An 18,896-nucleotide genomic window follows, 5' to 3' on the forward strand; every position below is an offset into this window, starting at 1 on the left:
CATGGACAGATGCAGGGATGGACAGGGTTTCAGAGCCAGAGGGATACTGACATGTCATTGTGGCAGATTGGAAAGCACAAATGTGAGTGAAAATGGTGTGTTTTGTTCCATTTATTTTAATGGCTGAAAAACAGAAAAGAAGGAATAGATTTTTTTTTTAATGTAGAAAAGGACAAGGAATTAAGATATGAGTATTCGAAGGAAAACCTGAGAGGATAGTTTCAGCTGATATATTTTCACAGGAACTGAACCAGAAAGAAAAAACCCTCTAGTTACTCATGCCATTGTCAAGTGCAGGAGCTGTGCTACTATCTGTGTCCAGTGTATCAGTAACAGGCATTATAAGCATTTGTTGACTAATCAATTATTAAAGAAAAGTCTTTCACACAATCCTAACCAGGCTGTCTCTCATGGGGATTCTCTTTCTTAACTCCTTCAAGAATGCTTGTCAGATCCTCCTGAAACGCCTTGAGCCCATCATTAAGAAAAGTCCAGAAGGCACATGGGAAGACTGGGTAAGTGTTGCCCTCGATTTGTTACTATAAATGAGAAAACAACCCAAATCAGTGCTAAGGGAGAAAGCCACAGCCACACCGCAGAGAGACAGATCTTCCAGGTGTCACAGTGAGGTGGCCCGTGCCCTGCCTCCTCCCCTGCTGAGTGCACATCTGCAAAAGCGCAGGCTCACCAGAGGTTCAGGAAGCTGCTCCATGGTGTATGCCCAGGACATGTGGAAGGAGCACCCAGGGAACGTGGAGAGGAAGAAGGAGAGCCTATGACGAACACCCAGAGGGCCTCACCCACCCTGCTTAAATACGGAAGAAGAGGAAAAGCCTGAGCTTTCCTAGGCCACCAAAAAGTGTTGATGTTGGGTAGAGAGGAAGAAATGGAAAGGCCTAGTTTCTATTGAATACATTTCAAGGGAATTTACTCATTTAATACAACTGTACAATCTTCTGTATCTTATTTCATTAGAACAATTATCTCACACTTACATACACACTTACTAGAGTTCTAACATACGGAAATGAAGCCCCAAATACCTTGTGTAGTAAGCCCCTATATCATAGATGCACAGCAGAATTCTGTTTCATTTCTTCAGTTCAGATTTCTGAATTCAGCCAGAAGGATATTGATAGTGTGCCAGATAAGGAAAAAACGATGATTTTTATTATTGATAGCAAAGTGCAAGCAACAATTATTGGATGTCAATTTTTTATATATAGAATATTTTCATTTTCACCCAACCTATCATATGATGTATTTGACTAAATATGTCCATTCTGCAGATAGAAGCTGCATTTGAACAAAGAATCAGTCTTTCAGCCACTGGATACTTCAGGTAAAAATTTAAATAATATCTCAACTTAGTGAAGAAAAAAGATATAACCCAATTGCTGTGGGTCTCAGTTCCCTCATTTGTGACATAAAATAAAAAGCTTTATTATGTGATTGCTGGGGTCCCTTTCAGGCCCAAAATTCTATGATTTCACAAAGGCCTTGGAGCCATGGCCAAAGAAATAGTAAATAATAGCATAACCCCATTGAGAAAGAAAAGAAAGAAAGAAAGAAAGAGAGAGAGAGAGAGAGAGAAAGAAAGAAAGAAAGGAAGGAAGGAAGGAAGGAAGAGAGAGAAAGAGAGAGAAAAGGAGGGAGGGAGGGAGAGAGAGAGGAAGGAAGGAAGGAAGGAAGGAAAAGAACAAAGGAGGGAGGGAGGAAGGAAGGAAGGGAGAGAGAAAGAGAGAGAGGGAGGGAGGGAGGAAAGAAGGAAGGAAGAAAATCATGTCTTAGGATAGCTAAGAATACTTTTTAATATTCTTTAGCATGAATAGTAAGAAGATGTTATCATTAGAAACAACCTGCAACTCAATTTTACAAATACCCTTCCTTTTCCATATAACCTTTCTATTTTGAGGCTCCTTACGAAGAAGAGGGGATGGACAGGAGAATAATCACCAATCACCATTTCCCAGAATAGTCAGTGGGAGGCCCTGAGTAAATGCATGTTAAGGAGGGAAGACTTGGTTGTCAATTCAGGAGGTGCATGCATTAGTTTTACAATCTAATTAAGCAAACCACCAAACCAACCAAACAAATGGTAATAACAATAGAAAAGCAAATTCTGATGAAGATAGAATGAGTTAACAACCTAACCCAGTGCCCTATACACAATGAGTCCTAAACTCCCGAGTTGTTACCCAAGAGGAGAACAAACCAGCCCTCTTGCTGGGTGCATCTTCCATTATAAATTAACGTGTTGAATTACCAGCCTATTCATCTGTCTCCTGTGAGTTTTGTTAGCACAATCTGTCTCCTGTGAGTTTTTGTTAGCACCTCTAAGAACACTGATAAAAATTGATTGAGATTCTCAATGTGCGGAGCTAAACTCAAACCCCAGACCACCAAGATACAGGTACACTGAGAGATCCTTGAGGTCATGGTCAAAACAGTCTATTGGCTTCTCTTTCTGACTTTCTAACTGCAGCACAGGGTGTATCATTTGGAGACAAATGATAGTGTTGTTGTAACTACCAAGTTGTAAATACAGATCGCATTAGTTTAAATGAGATTAAAAAGCAGTTGAAATGATATCAGTCAAATGAAATGCTATTGTAAAACTCTGATAATTTTCAAAATGAACCAACGTTTGCAATTCCCAAGTTAAAGGACTTCATTTCTTCCATCAGGGGCTACAAGGCCTTCATGGACTGGGAGAAGGGGGAAGGAGACCCATTTCCATATTATGTTTATGGAGCAGCCTGTTCTGAGGTTGAAATTGACTGCCTGACTGGAGCTCATAAGGTAAGTCAAATATAATTTTCCTATTGCAAGTTAAAACAACAAAAACAAAAAAATTGTGTTCTACATTTAGTAGGCCAATTTCATTATATAATACTTACATAATAAGAGCATTCCATGAGAACGTGCAGGGGTCTAGCCATATCCTGAATTTCCATTTTAAAAGAAAATATAATGGTCAAGAAAGAATTGCTTATGACAGCATGAAATGTGTTAAATTTTTATTCTATTTCAGATTACAAAATCACTTTCCAAAGTTTCCCAAAAAGAGGTTCTATTCCTAAAGGAAGAAAAATAGTTATCTGAAGGAATATTAACTTAGTAAATAGTCTTAAGCAAACATTTTGAAAGTACATAGTAATGTGCTGATGTTTCTCCAAAGACAATTAACCCAAGGGTGGTACTGACTTCTAAAGAAATAGATTTGTTTGGTGAAAATAATTTTTGATTTTGCTATGTAATTTAACATCCAAGGCACCACCTATTGGACACAGGAGACATATTCAAAAAAAGTTAACAAATCGCATCATAAAGGATAAACCCAAAGCATCGAAACCATGAATGTACCCCAGGTACTAATCTGGGAACAGAGATTACAGAAACCCTATAGTATAGTGGAACTCAAAGTTTAGTAAGTGGTGGGGAATGGACCAATGACATAATTAAATTCCATGTACAAATTTACACAAATTATTCCAACATGACCTTGAGCTACCTTGCCCAAAAGTAAAAATGGTCAACTCATGTCAAATAAAAAGGACTTTGTAAATACTAGCTTATAAATGTTATCAAAAGATCTTTTATAGCCCCATTGTTGGTTAATTTGTTCACACAATGTTATAGAAATAAGATTTTTTAAATACATGAAGGGACTTTCTGAAGACAGTTGCCCTCATATCCTCATGGATATGTCTCCATTTTCATTCTAGATCATTTTTAAGAAGTAAACTCATGATATCAGGATCACAGATTACTCATACAATTATTTTTAAAATTGTGTTTCCTGGTGTTTTTCACATGATGACACGTATGGAAAATGACAATACTTGCACAGCACAGTGTGGCAAACAAGGAGACAGTGCTGGGAGGCAACCAATCCAGGGGTCCCCACCCACTCCCATGCACCCCCAAACCCCTTTCCACAAAAGCCCGGGTGTCAGTGTCTCACATACATAACCCACTTGAGGCTCCACACTAGGTGGGAAGCTCTGTTTTTAGAAATCAATTAATTTTCTGACCTACCATCCTGACAGTGAATTGCCATATTTGGCAAATAAAAATACAAAATGACCAGTTAAATTTGAATTCCAGGTAAACAAAACCCATGCAATATTTGGAACAAAGTTATTTTATCTGGCAGTTTTACCCAAGGGCCTCCATACAAATCCCTGAAGAAACCGACCTCATGGGGAACTTCCAGAATTTATGGTGCCAGAAAAGTTAAGATTTGGTCTTCTCTGTGGCTTCCTTGTTCCAGTTGAAGATTCAGCAATTTCGACTGTACTTTGGTCCCTTAAAATAGTTTATTCTTTGAAGAGGCAGAACTTCTTTTAATTAAACAGAAATCAGAGAAATCTCTGATTTCTGGCCTTACTGCTGCTGGCTCTTTGTGGTGGGTGAATAAAGACATCCTACAATTCAGTATTCAAGCTCAGCTATCTTTTCACTGTCTAATACCTGTAATACAAAACATACCAGGTTTTAAGACAGAAGTAAGTTTGAAGGCCCACTCTGAGGTACTTCCAATCTCCTCTATCCAGGTTGAAGATGGTAGAAGCCAGGCCCAAGGCCCAGAGTAGATCGTCTGAGAGCCAAGGTTTCAGTCAAAAGAGAATTGCCGAACCCAAAGGGCTACACAGAAAGTAGTAACCCAAATATCGAGGCTAAAAAGAGAATGAAGACTGTTAATCAGAACAAGCATCGGGCATGGGGCAGAAGGAAAGCCCAGAAGTATTCCCAAGACAGACCACAGCCTCTCAGGAGCTTTCTGTGGCTCCGTAACAACCGTCAGGTGCTTGCCCAGTGCCAAAACAGAAGGGTCAGATTATTGTGATCTTTCTCCAAGAAGGAAGTAGATTAGCAAAGCGAAAGGCAGGCTCATCATTTGCCCTCAATACATTTCAAGATCTTGCAAATTCCCAACTTCACATATGCCGTCATTACTATATTTCTCATTAAAATGGCAATAATAACCACCTACATCAGACTAACGTGAGGATTAGATGAGCTCAGGAATTATATTGGAACAAATCCAGGTTGAGAATTAGATGCTGGGTGAACAACCAGGCTTAATTATTTACTACATGTCTCACTCCTACACACTACGTCATGGACTTGGGAATCAATTAAGAAGAGTCAGAACCATGAATGTAAAAGGTCATCGGGGGCCCTCAGTCCAAGCAGAAGTTTCACCAGCTTCAACCTAACTCTAATGTTAGTGAGTTTCAATGCAGTGTTAACTGACTGGCAGGAGTTCTGGAATGACTGGAGTCCATTTGAATAAACCTTAAAATGATATTTTTTAATTCAAGCTTTGATGGCGAGATAATTTATATTTTTGGCAGAAAATCAGAACAGACATCGTCATGGATGCATGTTGCAGCCTAAATCCAGCCATTGATATTGGGCAGGTAGGTGTTGGTCTGCTTGGGTGGATGCCCCTCCCTCATAGTGATTGGGGGATAAATAAAAGCATTCTAAAGAGCACCCAATTGTCACCAAGCTTGAAATTGTCCTCCTTCAGATTGAAGGTGCATTTATTCAGGGAATGGGCCTTTATACCACTGAAGAGCTGAAATATTCCCCAGAAGGTGTTCTGTACTCTCGGGGCCCAGATGAATATAAAATTCCAACCAGCACTGATGTCCCAGAGGAGTTCAATGTCTCCTTGTTGCCTTCAACGCAAACCCCACTAACCATCTATTCATCCAAGGTAAATACCCAAACCATACAATGTAATGGGTCAGGTGGCATGGTAAATGAAAGCCAGTAAACAAAATAAAAAATAAATGTTAACTGTTATCAAGACCAAATCATCATAGACTGTTCAAATTCAGAGATGAATCGCTAGAGAAAACAGACTCAGAGAAGATAAACAACCTACCCAAGTCAAATGGTGATGGTGGGCCCAGACAAACCCCAGGGATTTCACTAATATTCTCTTTCACTGAAAACTCTAATGTTCAGCAAAAAGCTTTGACATCGTGATAGAATAACAGTGTCACCTAAGAATCTTAAGACTATAATATTAAATGGGATTGAAGGTGTGAAGTTACTGAAAATCTTAGAAAACAGTGGCATTTTTCTGTTTGTTCATTAAGTTGGCTGGGTCAATCCATGGAATGTATTCTTCTAAATAGAGTACCCTCCCCTCACATCACACACACCCACATACACACACACACATACACACGCAACTTTCTTATTTAAAAAAAAAAAAAAAAAGATTTAACTGAAACTGAATTAGAGACCTGGAAAGCTCAGGAAATATGGGGACTTTAAAGAGTACTCGAACTTCATTCAGTAGATCAGTCAACAAATGGTTACAGAGAACTTATTGGACACTGTGCTAAAGGCTGGATTGCAGCTATGAGCAAGACCTGGTCCTGCCTTGTGCTAGCTAGTAATATAGTATAGAAGCTTCTCAAACAAGTGTGCTTCCTCGCAGGGCCTTGGGGAGTCGGGGATGTTCCTGGGGTCGTCTGTGTTCTTCGCCATTGCTGATGCCGTGGCCGCGGTGCGCAGAGAAAGAGACACGGCCGAGGACTTCACAGCCAGGAGCCCAGCAACACCGGAACAGGTTCGGATGGCCTGTGTGGACCGGTTCACAGAGATGGTAAGCAATTATTGCTTATTTTCCTATTTCCTGCTTCTTTGACCTCTTAGATAAATTTATACTGTATGTGTCTACCTAATCAAATTAAAAGATGACAAAAATAAATTGCACACACACTTTGTGTATTTGTAGCAATTTTAACTTTTTAAAAAGCATTTCCATGTCTGTTTAGTTTGATCATCTCAGGACCTCTGAAGTAAGATAATGTATTATATTTTTGAAATAACCAATAGCTGAATGCAAGATGACTGATTTCCCGCCCTCTATCTTACCTAATCTGTCCTGTCATTCAACAACAACAAAAATAACCTGTGGGTCATGTAACTGTATTTGATAATGTTCCTTTCTATATTCAAACTGTCTGCCTGTCATTTGGAAATAATAAGTTCTCATTACCAGCTGCTGCTTTTCTACCTCATTCCATTTCTTGACAGTGCCTCCCAGCCTGAGACAAAGAGAACTAGGGCATCATCTGCTCGGCTGCACGTGCGCACACACGCACACACATACACACACCTGGCAATCCCAGCCTGCTGAATGTTACAGATAAGCAACATTTGAGAGTTCATTGAGTCCACCTCGTCTGCCCATTTCCAAAAAGTATCCTAATGTAAATAAGAGTAGCTAATATTGACTGACTACTGTACTATACATTTAAGCAAATTATCTCATTAGTCATTACCCCTACTCTATTGGGTAACTACTGTTATTTCCCTCACTTTACTGTTGAGGAAACTGAGGTAGAGTAATTAGCCCAAGGTCACATAGCTAATAAGTGGGGGGCCAAAATGCAAACCTAGGCCATCTGGCTCCGCTATGGTGTATTGCCTCTTAGAGAGAAAATAATCAATTCTCTACTTCCTAAAAGAGTCTTCAATCTATTCCTCTTTGCATCTCCAAATTTGACTCAACAACATTTCTTTTACTCCAGTTACAGCAATCACCCAGTCATTTCCCTCTAAGTTTCCTCTCCATGGGTAGTTCTGCCCCTCAGGCTGCCACTTGTTGATTCTGCTGTCCACAGTAGTGATTACTGCTGACCTGCCTCTGGCCAGTTCCCTCCTCGGTGGACAGGCCAGGGAACCACCACTGCCTCCCGACTCCAGGGACTCCTCCTCAGAGCTGAGTTTGGCCTGTAGCGTCGTGTTCTGCACTTTCCTGACAGTGCTAGTGACTGTGGAATGGTAACTGTGAGCAGATTAGGGAAATCAAAAACCCAACAAAACAGAAAAATACTCTGAATTTCCTTTCTTGCTAAGGTTTAACATTTTCAGTCTTCAAATGGCCTGACTCTTGTAATAAGACGTTATTTTTATTATTTTACAATTAATAACTGATAATATATATAATTCATTACAAAATTAATTATAAATAACTCATAAACAAATTCCTTCATTTCCAAGATTTCAAGTCATTTTAATGGTCCAATTATGAGTGAAGTAACTCTGTCATGTGCATAGGTAAGACATGAATCACTTTGCTTTCCTTCACTGTCTGGGACTCAGCCTCCTGGCTACCTGGTCCATTTGATGAGGACATATCTTCTCACAAGTGTGATGGTTCTTTGATAAGAGTATTTTAATGCATCTTTATGGATATATATCATCTACTAATTTGGTATACCTTCAATCAAATACCCAGAGTCAATGTGTAATTTCACATTTTCTAAAATGCTCATTGTAGTGGGCTGAATGGGGGTCCCCAGAAAGTTATGTCCACATCCTAATCCCATTAGGATTAGGATCCCATTATTCCCTGTGAATATTACCGTTATGTGGCAAAAGAGTAAATATTACCTTTCACAGCAAAAGATGTGATTAAGTTAAGGAGGTTGAGAGGAGGAATTTACCCTGGATTGTCCACATGGGCCTAAATGCCATAACATGGATCCTTGTGAGAGGCAGGGGATGTTTGGAGAGACACACAGGGGAGAATGCAGATAGGAGGAGAGGAGGCACAGTGACCCCACAGGCAGGCATTGGCTTGACACAGCCACAACCAAGGAATGCCTAGAGCCAGCAGAAGCTGGAAAAGGCAAAGGACAGATTCTGCCCTGGAGCCTTTGGAGGGAGTGTGGCCCTGCCAACCCCTTAATTTCAGACTTCTGGTCCCCCAGAACTGTGAGAGAATAATACCCAGTTTGTGGTAATTTGTTAGAGCAGCCATGAGAAACTAATACCCTCATAAATGGTTACATTGTCTCTTAACATCCCTAATGTTATAATCTACATTGGATATGCTAAACCTTATTTTAATAGCATGTATTGTTTTTTGTTTGGGTAAAAGTATAACACATGTCCATTACGAAAAATCAGAAAATGCTGAAAAGAATAAGATGACAGTTAAAAGCAGCCATAATCCTACCAACCAGTAATAACCATTTGGGTATATATTTTTATATATACTTCTAGCCATCTTTTTGGTCATATATATTTATATGTACAATGTATCTTATTTATATACTCATTTTTAAAAATTGAGATATCTGTGATATAAATGTTTGAAAAGATTTGAACAGTGTAATTGGGCATGATACTGTTGGGCCTTCATTCACAGGACCCCTAGATTGGGAAACATCCATGAAACATCACTCTTTTTGCTTAAACCCAAAAAGAAAATATCTGGTCAAACTCATAATTTATCCCACAAACTCATAATCTTTATCTGTAGCCACTGGAATAAATTTGGGGGACAGTAAGGGGCAGAATGTTTAACTTCTTAATGATAAGCCCTTATTATTAATACTTAACCATGTTAAGTGACCATCTATCCTTCATACTTATCCTGACCCATAATATTCTTACCCATTCTCCTGACCTCACATATATTTGAAACATTGAGAATATAGGAGTTTTGGTTTCCTAGCTGCTAAAACAAATACCATACAGTGGGTTGATTTAAACACCTGGAATTTATTGGCTCATGGTTTTGAAGCTAGAAGTCCAAAATCCAGGTATCAGCAAGGTGATGCTTTCTCCCTCAAGACTGTGGTATTATGGGGCTGGCTGCCCGTGATCCTTCGTTCTGGGCTTTCTGTCACATGGCGATGCACATGGCAGCCTCTCCTGGCTTCTCTCTCCATCTGACTTTCACTCTGCCTGTAAAGGACTCCAGTAATCCAGATTAAAGCCCAACTTGATTCCATGGAACCACACTTTTAACTGAAGTAACATCTGCAAGAGATCTTACTTACAGTGGGTCCACACCCACCAGAATGCAAATCAATACCAAGAACTTGTCCAAACTGGGGTACACAATTCAATCCACCACAAGAGGCGCCTTCAAATCTTAATTATCCAGAACTTACTCTGCTATGGCCTTGGCTCTGCAGCAACAGAAAGAGCATAACCAGAAAATGCCCTTGAGTGGGGCCTTGCCAGGGAAAGCAGAGAGTAGATAATTCTGACTCAGTTTAACAAAGAGGACTAAAAAATGCAAAAATACTCTTCTACTGTTTTCTCTGGCAGGGAATGGCAGTACTCCCTCCAATCATGTAGTGACACAAACCAGAGACCCAGGAGTCATCCTGGCATTTCTCTCCCTCATACTCAATACCCAGTCCTTCACCAAGTCCTGCTAATGCTACCCCCTAACAATCTCTTCAACAGCCCATTTCCTCCATTTTTGATACTATGTTATTCATTTATTCAACAAACAAACTTTGAACATCTAATATGTGCTAGGCATGGTTCTAGGTGCTGGGAATATAGCAGTGAATGCAACAGAGATCCCTGCCTTCATGGAGCTTACTTCCTAGTAAGCTACTTCAGGTAGTAGCTACTTTCTACCATCTCTGTAGCTGGGCAGAGTGGCCTCCCAGCTGATCCCCCTATGCACACTGCAGCCAGGGATCCGTCCTGGGACAAATCTGATTATGTCATTCCAGCACACACACAAAGGCGAAAGGATCCTGATGCAATTAGGATAAAGGTAATACTTCTTAACTTGCCTGATCAAGCCTACAAACCAGCAGACCAGCCCCCTCCCACCTCTCCAGCCTCACATGGTACCCCCCACCCTGCCTTCTCCCCCATCCCAGCCATAGTTGCCCTCTTCTATCTTCAAATCAAGCCCAGTTGCTCCCTACTATTACAGGCCCTCTACCATGCTGCTGCTTCTGCTTAGAACCATCTTCTTCCTTTTCCTCACCTAGTTAACCCCTACTCATGTTTCATATTTTAATGAAATTCAAGAAATTAATTGGAGACTTTCCTTCCTGCATAGTTTGGAGTACCAGGAATACAGAGGTAAACCAGATTTACAGTTCCCTGCTGTCAAGGAGTTTACAGTCCAGCAGCGGAGCAATTACTGAAATTATAAATGCTTGGCTGGCCCTGGGTTATCCCTGTGTCAAAAGAACAAAACTTTTCTAACTTAGCCTTAACCTTTTTAAATCAAAGGGTTCATAGGTGTGGCCCCAGCTATGGTCACTAATCATTTATTCTTTCATCTAACACATTTATTGAGCATCTTCCCTGTGCTATGTGCTGCAGGGAAACTGAAGAAATAGTAGTAAGCAAGACAGACAATCTTTGTCCACATGGAGCATACTTTCTATTGGGGGAGCCAGAAAGTAAGTAAGTAAGAACTCAAACTTGATATATTTTGGGTGGTAATACAAACCGTGAAGCAAAATGAAGATGACTAGGGGGCTAGAATATGACAGAGAGATTGCTCTTTTTAGATAGCTGGTTTGAGAAGTTTTCTCTGGGGTGTTCATATTTGAAGCGAGGCCTGAATGAAATGAGAGAACAAGCATAAAGCTGGTGAAAGTGTGTTCCAGGCAAAAAATAGCTAGTGCAAAGGCCCCGTGGCAGTTTCAAAGGATTCAAAGTAGCTTGGGACTAAGTAGCCCTCAAAATTGATCGTTTTCTTAAGTCTCTGATTTTGCCGCTCGGTTAGGAAAAACTTGTAACTGAAAGGCTGCGGTTATTATTCTCCCTGCGGAGAAGTAAAAGAATTAGAAATCTGTGGCCACACCACTTGTCGTCACATCAGCAGGGTAAAACTCGTTTATCCTTCTTCTCTGCAGCAGCTTTCCTGGCAACTAGCTTGTCTCAAGATCCAGGTCTTCATCTTCAGATCTTTAGAAATTACAACTCGTTGATCGCTTCAGGAATGCCAGCAGGCTTCCTGAAGTTCTGATAGCCTAGCGGCTCACACAGACCAGTCTCTTTAAAGCGTCTGGGCACTAACAAATCTGAGCCCATAGCAGAATTTACATTTTTAAATATATTTGATCATACTACAACATGGATTTTAAATGGAAATATATGATTCCCACTGGCACACAATGCTGTTCTATGCTAAAAAAAAAAACAAAAACAAAAACAAAAAGCATAAAAACAAAAGCAAGAAACATAGATACTAACACTCTTTGTATTTGGCTTTGAATATTCTTGTCAAAACACAATTTGCTCTGATAAGTAAGCAGGCCAGGGGGTCAGAAGGTCTATGTAGTAGCACATGAGAATTAGAAAGTCCAAAACTTCCTCTTTTAAAAACCTCCTTATAACCATAAGGTAAATAGTAGCCTGTTTTTATCTATTTCTTAAACAGAAATGATAGTAAAACACTCAGTAATTTTCCTTTGGCATTTAATAAGATAATGCATGTAAAAACACTGTGTAAATACAAATCACTCTGTAAAGTTCTCCACCAAATACCCAAAACTGTTAATGACCTTCTTCAAAATATGCCTCTCCCAAAAGGCTTAAAAAAGTGTTTCCACATTAAATCAAGCTGACCTGCTGAGTCCAGAACAAACAGTACCTCTTACAACTAGCAGCCTCCTTTTCATGGGTAAATTAGCTTCAACAAACAGCAAGCGTTGGTAAGAAGGCTAAGGTATTTTTGTTATAAAATATTAACATTGTAAAGTACATTTACTATATCAAAAGTTTTGTGCATTGTTTTACTTTGGTTAACTTGCTCATAGAGTTGTGGACTGTTTGGTACATGGGCCCTTTCTCAGGGTGTCAATTCTGGTGAAAACTGTGTTGCCAGTGATGGTTTCTGCTCAGAGCCCAGCAGGGCAGTCTGGTTCAACCAGACCTGGCCAGAAACATCCTCTCTATGTGATTGTCTTGGTGGTGGGAGAAAGAAAAATACATCTCTTGGAAAACGTGTTTTGTGCAGTCACTTAAAATCTCACAAGAAAAAAAAAGTTAATTTCCCTAAAAGATGTATAGAAAACACAAAACACTTTCAAATTAGGGCTTTTCGTTAGAAACAGTGATTTCATTAAAAAAGAAGGAATCATTGTAATTCAGAAGCCTGAAGGGCTCACCCAAGGCCTTAAAAATTAGAAAAATACTGCCTTGGAGAATTTGGCAGTAGGATATGTGAAACCATTGATATCTTGTTATCACCAATAGCAAAAAAAAATATTTGTTAAAGTAACTGGGAGCTCATATAAAGGGAATTAGATTCAGTTTCCATCTCCTGGAAGCTAAAATCTGACAACTGAATTCAGTTACAAGTTTGTAAAGAGGTTGCAGCTCACCCCACATTTTGAAGGGGCAGCCTTCTCAGTGCTGACCCTTAAGGAATCCTTTCAGCCCACAATAAATGGCTGTATCAAGTGTTAGGCTGAGGCCTGTTTTTAAGGAACTTAGTGGAAAACAATACTTTTATTCTTAGACCAGTACCCGTTCCAAATGGCCATGCCTGTCCTGCCCCTGCCATTCTAAGCGACTGGCAAGTGCCTGGTTTCGGAAGGCCTTAGCCTCCCCGACTCTGCAAACCCTAGTCGTCTTCTTCCAACACCTCTCCTCCCTCTACTTCCCTACCACTATCATCATCCCCATGTCTCACTTCCTCTCCCTGCTTCTCTTGCATTTCTAGATGCCCAGGTTTGTAAGGGTTGACAGGCTTACCAGTGCCCCCAGTGAGTTCAGCAGCGGAAGTCTTTCCCGTCACATTAAAGAGGAGAGCCACATGAACATTTCATACACTGTGGCCACCTGGTTTACCTACACTACTCTCTTCTGGTTCACCCACAAACACCCAAGCACTAGTCCTCAAGGTGAAGCGTGCTCAACCCCATATCCTATACACAGCCTTAGATTTCTCTGAGAGGGGGAAACTCACTGCCAATCCTACAAGACTGCATTTTATTTCCTGTGGTTCTAGAACCTACCCCCACATGTGTGGAAACATGCAGGATCCAGCTGTCTCAGCTGACATCTAAGCCATAGATAATTGGCAGGGCCTTAGATGAGCACCAGTGTATCTTAGTCACATGGATTATGTGAGATGGAAAGCGGGAGCAGACTGCATTTAGCAGTCATCACACATAGAGTTCTCAGTATTTGATGATGGTGGTGATGATGAAGATGATGATGATAAAGACTCCTGGATTGATGGCAACTGCTGTTGATACTAGGTCTTATGACCAATGAGACTGGGCTCAGATATTATCTCAGAAGCTGAGTTTTAACTAAAAGTAGAATAGGTCTTGCCGGACAGCTAGTGAATATATTGCTTGGATCAAGAACGAACCAGGAGGAAGGGGAAGGGTAATGAAGTGGGGAGATGGCAATAAAAAAGAAGATAGAAAAAAGGAGGGAAGGAGATCAGCAAAGATCAATGCAGAGCATAAGCCCCAGGGCTGGAATCTTTGAGACCAGAAAAAGAAAGTTGTGTCCTCACCCAGGGAACTAAGAAGTAGGTGAAACCCCAGATGGCCAGGGTGGTAACAGAATGAGTGTTGAACCAGGTCCCAGTGCACAGGGACACCCCAGGAGTCCAGGTTTGGTGAATAGAATAGGAAACAGGTTTTGGAAGAGACTAAAAAGTCACCTCACCTTTAGAAGAGTCAACCTGAATTGACCTCAGTCCAGACTGAGGAGCTTTGTCTAGCATCCAGGCCAGCCCAGGGGGAACAGGCTGATTCTAAAGAAGATGGACAAGCGACTCCCATAGGAGCAGTAAAGAAGAAAATAACGGAAGGGCAAACCCAGTTTTCCATTTACATTTCAAAAGAGAAGAGATTTTTTAAAGATATCCTGAATGGCAGGATATGGGTGAATTTCTTGTCTCCTTTTTGTACTGTTTATATTTTTATGGAATAAAAAAAATATTTAGGAAGGAAAAAAGCTTTTCAGAATCTCCATAACTTTCCATCATCTTGTGGGAAGTTTGTTTTTATTTTTAACACCTTTGTAACTTAAAGTCAACCCTTAAAACTAACAAAAACATGACAACAGAGGAAGGGAGATATGTGTGTTCTGCTTTGTGGCCAAAACTAATGAGAACTCCCAACAGAGGGGACAGGCATTGAGGACCACAAGGAAGAAGGATGAGCAAGTCAAATTCTTGGATGGTGGAAATAGCCTGGGGTTCAACTAGAAAGGGACAGGTGCCACCCAATTTATTTGCTAAAGGGGCAGACAGGGCTGGTCTCATCACTGCAGAGGTGGGGTCTATGCACCCCAAAGCAAACAAGGCCTCCCCTCCAATCCACTCTCCCCATTCCTTCCCGCTCCCCCAAATATTTCTTTAAGGTATATCATTCTCTGTGGGATTCATATCTGTGGAGCAAAGAAGGTGGGCAACTAATCCAAGCATCCCTTTAAGTTTGACAGAGATCGCACCATCAACCCACTGTCTTTTCAGAGCTGTCATTTGAAAGGAATAGTGCAGTTCTCCTCCCATGAGAATTTTTTTCAAAACCTTTAGATTTGATATAATTTTCCTGGAGAACTATTGAAATAGTATTAAGTATATAATTTGCTTTCTTTCTTAGATCCCAAGAGATGACCCTAAGACATTTAAACCTTGGTGTATACCTATTGCATAACACTGTTGTCATTTTCTAAAAGGTAAGTGCAATAAACTAAAACATTTGCTTAGAAAAAAAATCAGCTAGTCCAGTAGTTTCAAAATGTGTTCTATGGAGTTGCTTTATTGAGTTGCACAAATGTTTAAATTAAGTTTCCATTTTTAAATCGATATACCCTATCCAACATTTTAATCCTTTAACACTAAACATGCGTGGCTAGGGATGCTGACAAAGGAAGGTCAGTTCTAGCCAACATAACTGTTCTTTTTATTTTAATAAAATAATACTGTGAATTAAGATATTTTAAAGATCCTGCTCCCTGATTCTTTTGAGGATCACTAAAAACTTGAATGCACAACACCAAATCGAAACCTATTAATTACTTCATTTAGAATTATGTAGTGCTATTTGAAAGACTTATCTATTTATATTGACTGAGTTCAACTGCTACAGTTTGGTACAGCTGCTTAACAAAATGCAGAGCACTAAAGTCTTTGGAGAGTGGCTATAGAAACTCCCTTAAAGTATATGTTAATAAAAAGAAACACATTTTCATTGTTAGAAAATTAAACTTTTTACTTCTCTGCCCAACAGAAAATCTTAGAAAGCAGTCTGGAAGAGAGAGACTATATCATAAATTCAGAGGAAAAAAGTAAAGTGTTTTCATTAAAATCTAATTTTCCAATTGTGTCTAAAGCAATCTTCAAATATTAACACACACACGTGTGTGTGTGTGTATATATATATATATATATATATATATATATATATATATATTTTAATTCCATTGTGCTTTGTCATGTAAGAACAACCTGTACTGATATTTTTGCTAAACCAGACTAAATAAAGGATGAAAATTTATTTTTCCTTTTACAACAATAACAAAATCAAAATAGGCAACATTAAAAAATACTTATTAAATTATTGTAAAATAATTATTTGAAAACTTACACTCAAGAATAGAGGGCAAAATTACCTGAACTCTTTAATTATTCTCTCACTCCACCTCTTTCTCTAAATAATGTGTGTATGATGGCAAACCCACTCTAATCCATATATGAAACTACATATATAAAGTGTAAAGCATAGTGCCTGACACACAGTACTCAAAAAAAGGACAGCCAAACCACACATACGTACTCAGATGTGCTTAATACCAAATTTTCACAAATTGGAGGCCACCAAAGAATGAACTAGATTGTCAAGTTTTTGTACAGACTTTGAAATAAAGACAATCCACACATTGTAAGACAAGTTTAAAAACAAAAACAAAACAAATGAAAAACCTCTTAACACTTTACCACTTTTTATTTCTAGTATTTCTGTGTGTGAGAATTGTCTCCATGCTGTACAACCAAAACAAAATGTAGATATAAATTGCATTCTGTAATTGTCATCCTTTACCAGCAATTTTAAATTTTTGTATTCTTCAAAAGTCTATTCTCATATATCTGCTTTATAAGCATTGACCTTATAAATTAAATTCATACCACACTAAAATCAAATACATGTATATACATACAAGTTCCCCATAATACTTTAACCTTCTGCTAAAAATGCTCAGAAACTTCTGATCTTGTCCAGCTTTTTATTTTATAAATAACTGCACAGAAGCCAAGGGAGAATAAGAAACTACCTAAATGTACCTATTTCCTGTAGAGCAGACCAACACAAATTTTCAACTATTCATTGTTCGTCCCACACACCCAAAAGTTGCAGGATTTGCATACTTTGTTTTATAATTATTCTCTTTTCCTTTTTTTTTTTTTTTTTCCAGATGTTTCAGTTTTTCACAAGTAAAAGATGGCTTGTTAAATTAATCCTCACTGGACTCCAGACAGATGCTCTTACACTGTTGTGGGGAAAAAAGGACACAACTTTCAGAAACATTACTCAAGTATGACTACATTAACAAGATGAATCATTAGTTACAAATTATTTACTTAGACTTTCCAACCTAAATATCACCAGAAACACAAGTGTAGTGCTGATTTGTTTCTGGAGAAATCACATCGATGTTGCTGTAAAAGCAAATTTTCCTTCCAATCTAACAGGACTGGGAATACAGGTCACAATCATAAAATGAAAGACATGACTCAGTAGATAAATCTGTGATTATTTTTCCAGTGATGTATTTGATTCACAAGTAACCACAAAGCAGCAAAACCACAAGAGTTCTATAAGGTTGTTTAGTTTAGGTTAGTTTTGTTTTTACCATGGATTCGCTATGGGTCTGTGTGTGTGTGTGCATTTGACAGCAAAGAAGAGGTCTTTTCCTCACGAAGATCTGCTGTTCAACTGGCTAACATTCTTTGGAATTTGAAAAAACAATTTTAAAACATTTCAATGTATTATCAAAAACCTTTTCTTTCCATTTTTTATTTGTCAAGTTTATGAACAACATCTGATCTGGTATCAGAGTTGCAGAAATACTCCATGGCTCAGTTTCCCATACATCAAAGTCGGTAACACGGAACAAAAGAATTATAAATTGTAATCGCCTCTATGTTTGGTGTTAAACCATGCAGGATCCACCGAATTCCATTCATCTGAGTTGTAGGGGACTTCAGAGGGGGAGAAACAGCAAGTATATTAGGTCAGAAAGTCAGGGAGTAAACTGACACTCCAAAGCCAGAATTTACGTGAACGGCGAGGAATGAGGAAGGCGAGGCGGGGTGAGCGCGCGTGGCTACTGGGGAGAGAAGGTGCGACCAGGCAGGCGCGCAGTAAGGCCGGCCTGGCGGAGGCTGACGCCAGTGTGCTCGAAGGGACCTGGGCGCAGCTGGGCACGGGCCGGTGCGCTGACTTTGGAGGCCCCGCGGGAGCACAAGGCGGGAAGCCGAGCTCAAAGAGAAAGGAGACGGGAGCAGAGGGTCATGGACAAGCCAAAAATTACGAAAGACCCATGAGCAGAAAAGCTGGGAACCCAGAGGGAGTGGTCGGGGTGAAACGAGTTGCAAGTCAAAAAAAAATTTTGTGCTCTTTTGAAAATAAAATCCTTAACTCTTTAATCTAATTAGAACTTGAGAAACTTGTTTTATCATTTGTTTTATTTTAAACAGTGGTAAATATAATTAGTTTTTTGTTTTTTTTTTAACTTGGCTTTTAGGGCTAAGGATGATTACTGGTCATTTATTTTCCATTTGTCACAATTGAAAACTATGAAGCACTAAAAATAGAGGGGTCTGAATAAAAATTATTCATGTGAGTTGGTACACTTAAATCTGGTTGGCATGGACATCACTAAAATCCTATTTTAAGAAGACACATTTGAAGCCATATATTTGAAGTTAATTCTTTGGTCTTAAGGATTTTTAAGGATAAAACTTACTAAATTTTTAAATAAGTAATACATTCACATGCTTCAAAAATATGAAAAGGCATATAATGCGAAGACTTACTATCACCCAGTCCCATCCGTCCAATTTTCACACAAGCACATTCTAACTACTTTTATTAGCTACTTTCAGAGTTTCA

At 39.3% G+C, this 18,896-nt stretch overlaps 1 protein-coding gene across 5 annotated transcripts in view; it reads left to right on the forward strand.

Moving 5' to 3' along the window:
• LOC119544175 (aldehyde oxidase 2) overlaps positions 1-18,435 on the forward strand; it is an 81,821-nt gene extending 63,386 nt beyond the window's left edge. For 2 of the 5 annotated variants that reach the window (XM_037849365.1, XM_037849367.1), the window contains 8 exons: positions 441-515; positions 1,290-1,342; positions 2,688-2,802; positions 5,364-5,429; positions 5,543-5,731; positions 6,467-6,634; positions 15,384-15,459; positions 17,197-18,435. In XM_037849365.1, coding sequence (XP_037705293.1) covers positions 441-515; positions 1,290-1,342; positions 2,688-2,802; positions 5,364-5,429; positions 5,543-5,731; positions 6,467-6,634; positions 15,384-15,437 — 720 coding nt within the window. In that variant the 3' untranslated portion in view covers positions 15,438-15,459; positions 17,197-18,435. The other 3 variants (XM_037849366.1, XM_037849368.1, XM_037849369.1) reach the window with 3 other exon arrangements.
• Positions 18,436-18,896: the final 461 nt, after the last annotated feature.

This window comes from Choloepus didactylus, chromosome 9 (assembly GCF_015220235.1).
Source record: "Choloepus didactylus isolate mChoDid1 chromosome 9, mChoDid1.pri, whole genome shotgun sequence".
NCBI lineage: Eukaryota > Metazoa > Chordata > Mammalia > Pilosa > Megalonychidae > Choloepus > Choloepus didactylus.